Raw genomic sequence first — 15,332 nt, 5'->3', positions numbered from 1 at the left:
ACAGGTCCCTGCCCCGTGGAGCTTACAATCTATGTTTTTGGTGCCTGAGGCACCAGGTTCCCCTGCTGCAAACTCAGTGCCCTCAGTGTCTTTACTCACTGAGCCACTCCTTCTCCAGATGTTTCTCTTCTGTTCAAAGAAGAGTTATTTTTCGGCTTCCCAGTTTGTCCCACATATTGTTTGCCACAGGGGAACGCTAGTATGTTCACTACATGTCGTATTGCAGCTAAATCAAGTCCTTAATCTTAAATTTCCAACCCATACTTTGAGAATACTTTTTTAATCTTTTTTTTATCAATGAATTGACAGGTTAGACATCTGCCAGCATTGCATTTAAAGCACCACATGTGCTTTCCCTGGTTTCCCAACAGTCACATCTCCCTTTAGTGTGCTGGGGGCTGTCATATTCCTTACGTTTTAACTTTTTCTATAGACTAATCATTGGGTGATCTGGGAGTTATATCATTCAACGTGTTGGGTTGCGTCACTAACATTTCGTTGCGGTGGAAACTCAGCCCTGCTGGTGAAGCAAAGAGTATTTCCTATTCTCAGCTATTTAGTGGGAGCTGACTATACAGCACCTGTGTAAAACCTCTAAGGACTGCATTTCCCATGTTTTGTCATTTATTTACTTCTGTGTCTGCACACAGGCATGCTTGTTAAATTGGTAAATAAACAGTAAGAAAGAGGGCAAAGGTACGCCTTGTTGATTACAAGTTTATTTTTCTTTTTTCAGAAGTAAATCTGATTTTCACAGCAGAAATATTTACAGAATATGTACACTTGGTGACACAGAATATCACACTGAAAGGAATAAGTGCATGTCCCAACATGGTAAAATAACTAAGAGGTGTGTTTTGTTTTATTTTATTACTCTTTGACAGACAGCAAAAAGTATTATATTTCTGTTCCCAGTAATCTTCTTTCTTTCAATGAGGATAGTGTTGGTAATGGCTGAAGCACAAAGGTCCAGTTGGTAATAATTTCTTTGATAGAAATGCAGGCTTTGGAAGCTCTTGCCGAGGTATCAATACAAATTTTCCAGATGAGTTCACATTCTCGACTTTCAAATCCAGGATGATGCAGACAAAGCCTCTTTCTGTGACAAGTACAAAAATCACAAAAGCAATGCCATGGTTAAGTCGCCATAAAAATAGCAATACATTATTATTATTATTATTATTATTATTATTATACAACACTAATAATTCCTTAATAAAAATTCAAGTATGAACTTCAATAATTTAAAAAAAGAAAGCAAACTATACAGAGAAAATGTTGTGACAAACATCTCTACTGTAGAAAGGACAATATTATGATTAAATAATGCAGGAAACCGATTTAGTAATGTAGGTTTACTGTTCTCTCCAGCAGAAAAATGCACCCAATATTGTTGCTACATTTGTGACACATTAGAAGCCGTAAGATAGCGTTGTATCATCTGATTCATTAAGCATAGACAATGTATACTACCTTATTTAGTTCTGGGAATATTTCCTGTATGACAATATCCAGAAGAATGTAAGAGAGCTGAAACAAAATGAAATGTTACAAGTTAATGCATTTAATCGAAGCTTCTCCACAAAAAAAAGCATTAAAAATTACAAACTAATCTCTATTAAATGAAAACATTGTGCGCCAGATTAACCAAGCAGTCTTCTGCTTGAATTCGGCTGTAAGGTCTTCATGCACCATATAGGTCTATATGTTGACGTGCACTCAGGGAGGGAGTTCTTTATATGTTAGTGGAAGTTACTCCAAGATAATGTCTGGGACAAGCACAGGAAAAAGGCAAATGTAGTGTGTGTGTTTTTTTTTTAATGGATTTAGAGTTCACATTTGAAAACATCACTTAACAATACTCGTTTAAATACTCTAAAATGTTTTTTCTATAAAAATTTGTACAAAGATTTTTTCCCTTTTATTTTTCCATTTAAAATCAAATACATTTAAAGCAACACTCCAGCCATCCTAACCCTCAGTTTTTGGAGGCGGGCGTCCTCCAGAACTGAACCCATGCTATTTTCAGTTTTGGGGACCCATGGTTTAAAAAATACTTACCGCTTTTAAAAGTAGATTTAAATGGCCAATATTAAGCAAGAACCAATTACTTAATATTTGGCCTGTGGATCTGCTAAATTTGGCTGCCATTTTGTTTACCCTGGAGGGGAATTTGAAACCAGAAACTTTACCAGTAAGTATCTTGAGGACCAATGTGCAGTATCCCTGTAGTGAAAGAGCGTGGCCCAGCTCCTGAGGACAGCCCTCCAGGTCAGCGGTGCGCAAACTTTTGGCACTGCGCCCCCATGCATGCTCAGCCCCAGTGCTCGCGTCCTACCTACCTGGCAACGCGGCGTCAAATGACGCCACGGGGTCATGTGACGTCACATTACATCACATGAGCCCGCAGCGTCATTTCATCGCCCGAAGCCGTTGGAGAGAAGGTAAGTGAGTTACAGAGGCCTTGCGCGCTCCCCGGCAGTTAATTTAAATGCTTTGGGAAGATCGTGGTACCTCTGCAACCGCCGCTGCCCCTCCAACAACTTTGCGCTCCTCCCCCAGGTCACCATCCCCTAAGTGTAACAAATCATACTATGTACCAACACCATAAAAAGAAAGGTAGGAACCACCATTTAATATTTTAAAATAAGTCTATAAAAGTTTGTTTATATTTTTTTTTATTTTTTGCTGCTCAAACTGCTAGGAATATTGGCAAAAAATAAATCACAACCTGGAAAGTGTTGCAAAGATCTTGCCCTGCTGGGGAGGTGGGCTAAAACCTGCTATACACATCAAGGCATGCTCAGAATATTAAAACTCATTAAAAGGCATTAAGAGTGGAATATAAAAACAAAAATTAGTAACAGATCTAATATTACAGAACCGATTTATTTTTAAAAATACATGTAGGATATTGCATGGATTGCTCCTTTAAACACTAAAGTTTTTAAGTTGCATATAATGCAGAACCATGTCTGGCTACACTGTGTAAACAAAGAGTTCCTGTAGCTCATAAGCTAAACCAACTAAACCAGCAACAATTTGTCCCACCAATGATGTAAAGATGGTGTATCCAAGCTAAAAGAGGAGCTATTTTATCTGGGAAAGTGCTGCCCCCTGAAAGCCCTCATTCTGATACAGTACGTATATATAACTTTGCAATCTATTTATTTGGGTACCCGAGGAAACTATCACTATGCTGATGTAAGAGATGACAACAAGCCACAATTATGTCCCACTACTGTACCAAAAGATAGTGAAATATGGGGCAATATTACGGTTACAAGTCTCCCAGGTCACTGCAAAAGAATGTGCCATCAGAGTACAGCAGCAGGCAGTGCACTAACACTAAGAAAGGAGCGTTAGATAGCTCTAAACTGCCTTTGGGGGAGCAATAGCATCCCATAAACGCCATTAGAGAGAGATGGCACAGAGAGGTCATATTTACTTGTATACCTCCAAAATGATTAATTTATGCTCCACGCGAGGAGGCGAAAGATACCAGCGCGGATTACAGGAGTATGGGCAGATTGCTGATTCATTACATGAAGTAAATGTGTTGGAGGAAGAGGACTTCTATGAATTTTATTTGTATATGGGCTAGGTGTGGATTAAGATAAATAGTATTGCAGTGTTTTTTGAAAATAATTAATTTTGCAAATGATATTTGAGCGCATTTATCACACTGCACTAAATATTGTAAATACTTAGGCCTCTTATCTATTCAATACCCTATGGACTTGGGTTCCTCTTTTGAGATTTAATTAATATTGCTGTTGCTCTTAATGAAATGTACTTTTTGAAGGTCACACGTATGTATCAGTTTTCTTATCCCTATAAACTACATGTTGTCTTGTTTGCCTTTGTATGATAGAATTGTCATTTTTTTTAATGAATAAAAATATGTAATTTTGCAGATGTAGTGCCTCATTATATAAAACTCTGCACATAACTTTTTGGTTTTAGGAGTTGCCCCACCGACTAATATTTCTAGCCAGGTTTATATGCAGCCAGTAGCGGTTTCCCACATCCCCTTTTTGTTTGGAAACCTATCAGGGGAAATATGCAAATAAAGAATTGAAATACAGGTTACATATTTTTTTATTTGCATATTTCCCGGGTATTTTTTGTCTCATTCCATGTAGTATACTGTAGGTTCATCGTTTTGTAGCTATGCATGTAACGTATATGTGCCCTTTACTACTGTAACTCTCTCCCTTTGACAAAAATGATGCGTGGCTATTTTAAAATAATGCAGTGTTCTCTCTAAATAATGTAGTGTTCACCCTGTGCTAATGAGCTCAATTACGCCTGTTATTTTTGCAGGCAATCAGGCGTTAAGGAAACTAACAGCCGCTCTTGTTGTAGGCAACTGCACATTCATTGCAGGGATTTAACAGACCTTGGTAAATCTGAGCCTTAAAGAGATCCAGGAACAAAAACAGGAATATGATGGAAAATAACACTAAAGCTAAATCAGAAAGCAAAAAGGTCTATTTTCTTTCTTGGATGGACCAAGAAAACGAGTGCAAAGGATGAGGAGTAGTTCATACAAATGTAGTTAATCAGTTGTGCGTTAACTTAATTGCATCTGGGTGAAAAGAGGAGCAATAATGCCATCTACTACTATAAAAAAGAAGGGCAGTTCCCAGCCCTCATAAATAGAGAATAAAGATAATGGGAATAATCCAAATTAGTTTTAATGTGGTGAATACAAAAAATACATATCAATCAAATGAACCACAATGAGAATAATGTTTAACCTGCAAAAAGGTATACTCTTGTGTACAGGGCCAATGTGGTCTGAAACGTAACATGTGGGGAGGGAGAAACACGAGGTAGGGTAAGGAGGCGGAAGGGAAAGACGAGTAACACAGCGGGGATGCAGGGGAATAGGGGAGGCAACATTTCGGGGGGTGAGACCCTTCTTCAAGCCCGTTACCAAAGATCTAGACGAGCCAAGGTACTTCCCTTACCCTTGTGGACAAAAAACTCTCTAAAACAAAATCAGAAAATTTAGTTTATAGTGGGAAAACCCCTTCTGTAAGCATGAACATTAGTTTAAGCCTAAATGGGCAGTATACCATGGAGGAGCAATCCCTTAACACTACTCTGATGAGGAACAGAATATGTACTCATTGGGCAAAGGAAGCCTGGCTGAGCACCGTGCTGCTAAGGCTGCATCCATGCTAATGCTGAGCGCGCAGCGCTTGCCGAGTTTACTTATTGCAATAGTAATCCTTACGCCCCTGCTCACACGGCGCGCGCAGGCACGTAAGATCTCCCAAGCTTGGTGCTTTGGGAGACAAGGGAATTTGTCTTTGGTCAGAGCAGGGTCATGTGACCCTGCTCTGAGCTTCAATGGGGGGGGGAGAGAGGGTGTGCTGTCACTTTCAGCTCCGTGGATTTGTCTGTGAGGAGCAAACTGAACATGGAATAAACACTGAGTGGATTACAGCGAGAGAATCACAGGGGCGCCCCCCAGATCGCAACCACATTTACAGGGGTGCCCCCCTAAGATCCCCACAACATTTAGCGGAAAGTGTGGAGGGGAGGGGGAGCAGAGGGAGGTGAAGGGGGGGAAACTTGCTGAGACCTATAAAGTACTAGGACTCGATTTCTAAATGCAATTGTGCAATTTGTAAATGATTAAAGAACGAGAAGAGGAAGAATGGAGGGACACGCGCACACACACACACACACACACAGCCCCGATTCAGCCAATGACACTCCACCTCCCTTAATAGCCACGCCGCCCACTCCTGCTCTGAAATTATTGCAGGACAGCCGAACGCTCATGCTTGGAGAGTTGGTGACGTCACCGCCCAAGCATGAGCGAGCTCAGCGACAGCGTGGCCGCAGTTTAATGATAGGTTCCACAAATAGCACCCTACTGAGGCAATGATAACTGGCTCCACAAGTGAAAGTGGTCAAGCCATCTCCACGGAGCAAACTAGCAACAACAGGGAAACACAAGTCTAAAGTCCAGTGTGAAAAGCACCTATTACAGATACTGTTTTTAAAGTTGATATGGAAAAAGCAATAAAGCAAAAAAGAGTTACGTCTGGTGCAGGGATTCTGTCCCTGATGATCCACTACTGACTGCTTGCCTCTAGTGTTGTCTTTACACAAGAGTATACCTTTTTGCAGGTTAAACATTTATCCTCATTGTGCTTCATTTGGTTGATATGTATTTTTTGTATTCAACGCATTAAAACTAATTTGGCTTATTCCCATTATCTTTATTCTTTATTTATGAGTGCTGGGAACTTCCCTTCTTTTTTATTTGGTTTATGTGGAGGGATTAGGGTTCCCCTCCTTGTTCTCGTGCACCGGTTACTTCTCCGTTTAGTTACCACCATTTTTTCATAATTCCAAATTGAGTGCTTTCTATTACCTATATTTTCACCATCTACCACTATGTAACAATGCAGGAGAGAAAAGGGCAAAAATGTCAGGCAAACCCCCAGCGGAGCACAAAGAAAGGTGTGAACTCCAAGGAGATGCTTTTGATTTTGGCAAAATGATGCAGTATGGTGCAAACACAAAGCACATTCCAGAATCTGTCACTACAAGCATATATACAAGCCAGAGTTGCACAATCTTTTTTTCTGGCAAGCAATTGTTTATTTCATGCTGGTTACAACTTGATGAGACCTATAACGTACTAGGACCCGATTTCTAAATGCAATTGTGCAGTTTGTAAATGATTCAAGAACCGGTTTGTTTGCCTTGTACTCTCTAAATGTCCAATGCCTGATGCAGCATGTTAACATTTTTGTTTTGTCCCATATTATTGGATCCCCTAGCACTCGGCAGAATCCAAAAACACTGGTACATGTAAATGATTGTGAATCAACCAAAATATATATCTTTACTTGTTTGTTAAGCACAGGTTGCTGTAGTCCATCAAAAAGAAGCCTGATGCCTTCGTATTTTGCTTCATCTCCAATACACTTTCCTATTAAATCTAAACACAATAGAAAAGGAGAGATGAGACAACACAGATAAAATACATTGATACAGTAAGGATTTTACACTTATTACGACATACACAAAACAATCTAACCTTGTCCTGTAAGGATGCACTTCAAACTTATACCGTCTAAATGTCTATTCATAAACTTCGCTTATTTGTTACATTATTTAATTTTTTTGCAGAACATGAAGGAAAAAAATTATGATTTTCTTATAACTCCGCAAGATATAAGCCCTCCAAAGTGTATGCCTAAACACAGCGTTAACATCCAAAATAAGCGATCATTTAAACAAAAATATTATTGTCATCACACTGGATTGCAAATAAACCTGTTACTCAAATGTAAATTCTCTAATATCATATCTCCACAGAATATACAAAATCATACCGCTTTTCTTCACTATTGGTGATCAAGATATAAATCATAACGGGAAAAAAAAGTCAAGGCAACTTGGGCAAAAAAGGTTGAGTCGCTAAAACCAAGTGACAATTATACACCAATGTTTGAAACAATTACAAGTAGCAGTTACACATATACTGTAAATCTACAAAGCCCTTTCTTCCTTTTCATAAACACTACGTAAAACACATACCTGGAATGTAACGCATCATTTCATCAAAGGTCAGCTTAGCCCGCTTCTGCTTATCCTGAGATGATCGGGGTTCTGTGTTCTCACAGAACAAAGCATCTAAAATATAAGCGAATCCAAAACAAACAAAATTATGGTGTACATTTTGTACATTCTCCATTACACTAGTTCCAGCAAATGCAAGATTAGCTTGAAAAAAATGCCACAACAATGTAATGCAGCAAGCAATTCTAATTTGGGGCCATAAGTTAGTTACATTTTTGTAATAATATTCAGTACATTTTCTTCAATTTACTATATATGTCAAACAGATATCATTAACTGTGTGAAGGATAGGCCTTATTTTTCCATATGGTTATAATCATTTTCTTAATATACCTACCAAAAGACCCATCTGTTGGGGTTCAAAGTGGCTGAATTTGCAAATAAAATGAATGGAGCTTGTCACTGTATTCTCTGCTCCTGTAAGTGCTTTATCTGAAACGGTTCTAATTAAATCACGGCTAACTACTTTGTGTAATATGGGGCTGTACATGCAAGGCAGGGTGTTAGAAGGGAAACAATGACATGGCTCTACTGTAGCAGACAAAAAACAAAAAGCACAACATTGACTGGCAGGACTTTACCAACGACTTATTTCTACACAGTCAAATCATTTAACCTCAATTAGGTCCATTAGTTAATCAGTTAATCAGTTAATGTTACCAAGTTAAGAAACATGGAGAGAGCATTAAACACAGACCTCTAAGAAGTGTAATGAGGGAAACCAAACGATGCTCCTGAAATAGGTGTTCCAGTTTATAATGTAAGTAGTAGTCAGTGTATGTCTCAAGGGTGTTTTTTAAAAGGATTCGTCCACCCATCAACAGGTGATGCAACCAATCAGAAATGTGGAAGACAACACGCCCTGAAAATGACAGAATAATATGGATAGAAAGCGTTAACTCCACATTCGCATCAAGCATGTTATATTATATGAGAAACTTATTCAACTCAACACAGGCAATTGCCAACTGAATACACCATCTGCAGCTGTTCCTGTATCCAATAACAAAACTAGATTTACTTTTTTAATTACCTCACACCTGGGACTTCAAGTCCTTGCAAACTTGAGCAACTTCAAGAGCTTGGTTTGTGAATTATTGTGTTTATTAGTACCTCAGCACAGGGAAGTTTTGAGAAAAGGGATACCTTCCAAAAAAATAAAAATAAAAGAAGATAATTTTCTTTGTCTCTCCCTTATTAATTGTCCAGGCAGGGAGCATGTGACCTCCTTCCACCTCTGCAAAAACAGTCTATGCATTCCTCTGGCAACAAGATTACATGGACAATTTGGTTTATACAGTCTGCGGGGCATAACAAATGTGTAGTATTATACAAAGCATTCACTACATCGAATATATCTGTAACATTGGTGGACACCAACATATCATCAGAACCAAAATCCAAAAATGATGACGTGGCATCTATACCACAGTTGGTCAAGCAAAATTCTTATAACAGTACAGTGGATTTTTTTGCATACTAATATTTTGTGACCTATCGCAGGTGTCTGCATTTGCACTGCTTTAGAAGAAGGTAGGGGACGGATTTTAACTTTTTTTGGGGCACTAATTTTTGGTTGACCTTAGTAGCTCAATGTTCAAGTAGCCAGATTAGTCCTGGAGAAATGTAGATTCATCCTAAATTGTATTACCTTTAGGAAACCAACATGAGTTATTAGATTCAATTGTAGTGTGCACGTGAAGAAAAATGATGTTAGGCTTCGAAAACTCGATACACTATAATTATTCTACAGAAAACTCTTGGGTTACCTTATATTTACTCATATGCTTGGTAAATATTGAGTTGCAACTAAGTTTACATTTTGGTGACATGCCACTTTCTTCTGTGTTAGGTGCACATTGAAAAAGGGATCAAATGACTTACCTACATACATTAGGTAGTCATAAACACCCTCTACAGTCATCACCTCCATAAAATAGTTCTGATTATGCTTTCGCTCTGCGTTCTCAGAGCGGTTGCCATTGTTCATGTACAGATCACTGAAAAGCTGGAACAAGAGCACAAATAATCGTGCATTGTTAGGAAACCAAGGATGTATCATTTTTTTTCTTTTTTGGATTAAAAGATTCTTCCCCATTGACAGCCAGAGGGACAAGCAACACATTGCTTTGCAATGTGCCATGCAGTACCTTTTGAATGTTATGCTATTCTAATCTTCCAATCTTTGGGAGGTAGTAGAAAATATTATTTAGCATAGAAATGCACATACAAATCTCGGCTCAAGACTATCGGCATTATGAAACAAAAAAATTAAGTTAAAACACTTCAATAATAGGTGCAAGCTCACAAGAGAAAAAGGACTGGAAAACTGAACAGTTTGAACTTGGGGTGAGAATTAGGTACAATATATATATATATATATATATATATATATATATATATATATATATATATATATATATATATATATATATATATATATAAAATATCTCAAGCTTCACTGAAAGCCAGATCCTCAATGTACAACAAACACAAATATGTTAAAGAGATAAAATGACTTCTTGTACTTGCCCAAACTGGAAGATCTCCAATGCTGGGATCCTCTCTCACTTTCATGCATTTAATTTTTTTTGTATGCTTAGATTGTAAATAAGTGAATACATGGTCAGTGCTCTCTAAAAGTTCGTTAACGTTTATGTAGCTGTACCATATGCATTAATCCTTGTCGTGCAACCTATTGGTAAAATATCATAAAGCAACTGTCCATTCTTACATCATACCTTCTTATTGTTTTCTGAAGTGGGACTCAGAATAGTCAGTTCAGGTCTACTTGGCTTGGGTTTTGGTGATTCACAGGAGTTTATAAAATTCATGATGAAGAGCTCCAGATGTTGTCCTTTCTGTAGTTTAGAACACATTAAACGATTTAGGAACAAACCACCCCCCCCCTAAAAACAGATACATACGAGATACATACCAGAAAAGGCCATACTCACCTCTTTAATTAGCTTTCCTGGGACGGACTTGATAATTTTTCCTGCAAATTATAAAATACAACAACATTTTTGAATGTAATCGATCCCCTATATTTTAATAGGTTTCTATGTAGTTTTAAGAATGGACAGACATGGGAAAGTGAGTATGGGCAAAGAGGTCTTGTAAATTATATATTGCAAGTTTTATTAACATTTATTTATCATCGTGTTTGTAGAGGGTCAGACATCCCGGCCACAACTATCCAAGTTTCTCAGTTGACAATCTAATAGCAAAATATCCAAAGATGTGGCTACAATAAACATATCTGCCGGAGAAAGTGCTGTATTTATACACCTCACTGTGCTTGCCTTTACTTCCTACCAATAGAAGAAGAGCTCTCTTTAGCAGTCTCTGTACTATTACTCAGTTTTTGTAAAGCCATCCCTTATGTTAGGGGTGGTATGCAATCTTCACCCCACTGCCAATCCCAATGATTTAATTTACTCTGCCAAATAAAAACATAAGACCAATGTAAGAGATGAAAAAAGTTTATCCTATATTATGGGCTAAGGCTGGTAAATTCCGGGCATTACTGAAATCCCTTCTCTCTGATTGGTTAAAATTCCGGGCATTAGTCATTCAGTAATGCCCGGAAAATTTGGCAGCCTGCCAAGTGTTTATTTCCAGCCAATCAACTTTTCATTTGGTCAGAAAAGCTCAGAGACAGGGCAGGGGATTGGTCAGGAGGTAGGAACAGCTCTGAGACAGGGTAGGGGATAAATCAGGAGGCAGCAGCAGGCTGTGACTCCTCCCCCTGCCTCCGTGAAGAGCGAACAGACTCAGTTGAGTTAAGGAAGGAGAGAGAGTGTATGTAGCTGCAAAGTAAGTGTGTCTGCCGTTTCTGTCTAGTGTGTGTGTGTGTGTGTGTGTGTGTGTGTCAGTGTGTCTGCAACAGCAGTGTGTGTCAGCAGCAGTGTGTGTGTGCGCGTCAGTGTCATTAGCAGTGTGTGTGTGTCAGCAGCAGCAGCAGCAGCATTTGTGTGTGTCAGCAGCAGCAGCAGCAGCATTTGTGTGTGTCAGCAGCAGCAGCAGCAGCATTTGTGTGTGTCAGCAGCAGCAGCAGCAGCATTTGTGTGTGTCAGCAGCAGCAGCAGCAGCATTTGTGTGTGTCAGCAGCAGCAGCAGCAGCATTTGTGTGTGTCAGCAGCAGCAGCAGCAGCATTTGTGTGTGTCAGCAGCAGCAGCATTTGTGTGTGTCAGCAGCAGCAGCATTTGTGTGTGTCAGCAGCAGCAGCAGCAGCAGCATTTGTGTGTGTCAGCAGCAGCAGTGTTTATGGGTGTAGCAGAAGTATGTGTGCGTGTCATTAGCAGTGTGTGTGTGTCAGCAGCAGCAGCATTTGTGTGTGTCAGCAGCAGCAGCAGCATTTGTGTGTGTCAGCAGCAGCAGCAGCATTTGTGTGTGTCAGCAGCAGCAGCATTTGTGTGTCAGCAGCAGCAGCAGCATTTGTGTGTGTCAGCAGCAGCAGCATTTGTGTGTGTCAGCAGCAGCAGCATTTGTGTGTGTCAGCAGCAGCAGCATTTGTGTTTGTCAGCAGCAGCAGCATTTGTGTGTGTCAGCAGCAGCAGTGTTTATGGGTGTAGCAGAAGTATGTGCGCGTACGCGCGCGTGGTGTGCTGTTTTGTATGTGTGTGTAGAGCTGCAGAGTGTGTGTGTGTAGAGCTGCAGAGTGTGTGTGTATAGAGCTGCAGAGTGTGTGTGTATAGAGCTGCAGAGTGTGTGTATAGAGCTGCAGAGTGTGTGCGCGCGTGGGGCCTTCAACTCTTCCAGCCAGGGCATTATTGGCCAGTAATGCCCTGTTCTGAGGGGATTATTACTTAAATATATGATAACAAAAGGGTTTAGGTTCACTTTTGCATATATCTGTAATGCTGCTTCAAGAACCATGGTGTACTCTGTACATATTATAGTTAATATTCTTAATAAGTGTTAAGTAGCTACTGCATAATTGTACGTGTGTTTCAACTGATGTAAATATATCCTACTTGATGGAACACCAGTGGAAGTAGAACTTAATTTACTAACTATAACACTAGCTTTCCAAAAATGCTTTAACTTCTTTAAAAAAAAATAAAAAAATCCTCTCATTACCTCCATTTTATATTCATAATTCTACACAGCAAACGAGTACAGGTGCAGAATGTCAGCGCATAATATCTGTAAAACACACACATGTATGTGTGTGTGTGTGTGTGTGTGTGTGTGTGTATATACATACACATTTTTTTCCTGAGAGGTTGTCCAGTTAAAATAAAAGGACGGCTGGCTGGAGGAAGCCAAGAAACAAAAGATGACTCTCCACGAGTCATAGGTCTCATTAAAAAGCATGTGATTTAATCATGTTAAAAAAAAATGCTTAGCCGATCAATGCCTTCATACAACAATATCTAAAGAAGAAAATAAAGATTACCACGTGTACTGCCCAGGGACTAGGAAACCGTTCCGAAAATATTGTAACTTAATATGCTCCAATAGCGAGTTCTCAATCAGAAGTTTAACAGCCCTATTCGTGGTCCTCTCCATTTCTTCTGTGTGCTATATATACCCGTGTCAATTTAGTTCACTCTGCATTATATTCACTACTTTAACATGACATTTTCCACATACCGAGATTCACGTCTGGCAGGATCTTGTCGTGAAACTGAGTTTCCAAACTGTTAGGCGATAAGAAATCTGCTAACAATTGGCTGTTACTTAGCTCTGGATGCTGTAAAAGTTTCTGTAGAGTTGTAACAAAAGCAATTTTAAGATAAAGAGATAAACCAAAAGAGATAAACCAAATACATCCTACACTTACCTTACAAAAAACCCCATAAATAAACATATACCACTTATAAAATGTGTTACATAAGTCGAGCAATTAAATATCTCATACCTGTAGATATTCTTGAAATTCTTCTCTTTTCGATTTTAAAAATTCATAGTTCTTTGGTCCAATGAGTCTTTTTGATGGAAGTTGGGCATCCGGAAATGTACCTTTTTTTAGGAAATTTAAATAGTATTACATTAGAAAATTATCTTTCAACCTTACAGTATCCCCATGTATAGGTTCTATGAACAGTCAAAGATGTGCTGACTGTCCAGGATTTGGTTCACAAGTCTTCGCAATTTAACAAAAATATAGCAGGTTGGTTTCTGCAATTAAAAAAGGGTGTAAAATGTTGATATTATGAAATGTACAAAAATTTCCCAAATTGCGAGATTTCTGTATTTACCATACTTTTCGTTCATTTTATTTCACAAAAATGCAAATCACATAACCAAATTCACCTGCACACATTGGTCATGTGACCTTGCACATATTTCCATGACATTTTTTGGGGAGAACATAGACTTTTCTTTGCAAAATTTTGAAAATTTTGCAGAGTTCACACACCTCTAATCAAAGACAATGTAACATGTTTTGTTAAACGGCATGTTACATAATTACAGTAGTTCCATTGTGAAACAAACCCTAGGCCACTCCCGGGCTGCCACCTGGTGGTAAAAATGTTTCTAAATACAATTAAACATTTGTGCGAGTTCAACTTTTCATTCAATACATAATCATTTAGCAATGCCGAATTGCTTAAGGCAGGTTTTTTTTTTAACCCTATATTTATATTGTGAAATTCTGAGGAACCCCAGTCCTCTCTAATAGCGCGTCTGAGATCAGATGCATTGTAAGTTCTTCTTTATTTGGTCTAAATTTCAAATGACCTGGAAATTACAGGGTAGCTCTCGGGGAACTCGGCGTTCCTGTTAAAAAATCACTGGCTTAAGATAATAAACCGTAAAAAATAATTTCAGAGTTTAATTAAACAAAAATAGCTGTTAGACTAAAATTACGTGTCCATTAACATTTTTGGAAAAAAAAAAAAAAAAGCTTTGATGCTCTATGGAGTTAATCATTAAACTGCAATATTGCTGATAGGTGCACTATCACTCAGAAACTCCTATTGCAGTCAATGGAAGTTTCCATACGATAAGAGCCCAATAGGCAATATCTAAGTTTCTGTTAAAAAATAAATGCAGGCCTAGGTCATCAGACAGAATTAATAAACATTAATTAAATGAAGAGCTTACCATGAAATTCAGTGAGTTTTGATTCCAGAACATAAAATTCTAAGTATTTTCTGCATACAGACCAATGTTCAGTGTCATGGCCCACTACAATAAAAAAAACAACACAATACCTATAAACTCAATTGCAGACTAAATGTATCTAAACAATTCATAACCAATGACAGTCCGCTTTTTCATAATTACAGTATCACTTTTCAGTGTGGAATAAATTAGGCTGTCGTGTCTCTACTACTCTACAACCAACAGAAAATTAAACACTGCAGTTCTAACTCCCTATATGTCTTGTTAATTATCTGCTGCTGCCAGAGGAATATTGCAAAGCCCTCTGCCAGCAAAGACTTTAAGGGAAAACGCGGTCAACGCTGTCTTTTTGTGTGTGTAAAAGCGCTCAATACGTTTATAGAAAGAGTCCACTTTCAAAGAGGCTATCGTCCCCAAGCTTGTCCTACATTGGGACCAGAAACTCTACATTAACTATGAAAAGGACAAGCGCTATAGAGCACAGACATTCACCAAGACATTCTCAGAAACCTCTGCACAACACACAGTGGTTTCAATGTCCTTTTTAAAATATCAGTATCCAAAAGGAACACTTGGAAAAGTTTGTTCACAAAATGGACATCTTACCAGTCAACCTACTACACCTAGTAGGTACATG

At 38.6% G+C, this 15,332-nt stretch overlaps 1 protein-coding gene across 11 annotated transcripts in view; it reads right to left on the bottom strand.

Moving 5' to 3' along the window:
• Positions 1 to 701: 701 nt before the first annotated feature.
• Positions 702 to 15,332, bottom strand: part of SNX14 (sorting nexin 14) — a 62,658-nt gene continuing 48,027 nt past the window's right edge. For all 11 annotated transcript variants that reach the window (XM_075597880.1, XM_075597881.1, XM_075597882.1 and 8 more), the window contains 11 exons: positions 14,675 to 14,758; positions 13,485 to 13,585; positions 13,217 to 13,328; positions 10,572 to 10,612; positions 10,356 to 10,475; positions 9,499 to 9,622; positions 8,312 to 8,476; positions 7,573 to 7,668; positions 6,879 to 6,970; positions 1,474 to 1,530; positions 702 to 1,099 (listed from right to left, as the gene is read on the bottom strand). In XM_075597880.1, coding sequence (XP_075453995.1) covers positions 1,067 to 1,099; positions 1,474 to 1,530; positions 6,879 to 6,970; positions 7,573 to 7,668; positions 8,312 to 8,476; positions 9,499 to 9,622; positions 10,356 to 10,475; positions 10,572 to 10,612; positions 13,217 to 13,328; positions 13,485 to 13,585; positions 14,675 to 14,758 — 1,025 coding nt within the window. In that variant the 3' untranslated portion in view covers positions 702 to 1,066. The remainder of the gene's footprint in view (positions 1,100 to 1,473; positions 1,531 to 6,878; positions 6,971 to 7,572; positions 7,669 to 8,311; positions 8,477 to 9,498; positions 9,623 to 10,355; positions 10,476 to 10,571; positions 10,613 to 13,216; positions 13,329 to 13,484; positions 13,586 to 14,674; positions 14,759 to 15,332) is intronic.

This window comes from Ascaphus truei, chromosome 4 (assembly GCF_040206685.1).
Source record: "Ascaphus truei isolate aAscTru1 chromosome 4, aAscTru1.hap1, whole genome shotgun sequence".
In the NCBI taxonomy this organism is placed as follows: Eukaryota; Metazoa; Chordata; class Amphibia; order Anura; family Ascaphidae; genus Ascaphus; species Ascaphus truei.
The sequence above is the reverse complement of the archived record's forward strand: the minus strand, read 5'-3'. Positions and strand labels throughout refer to the sequence as shown.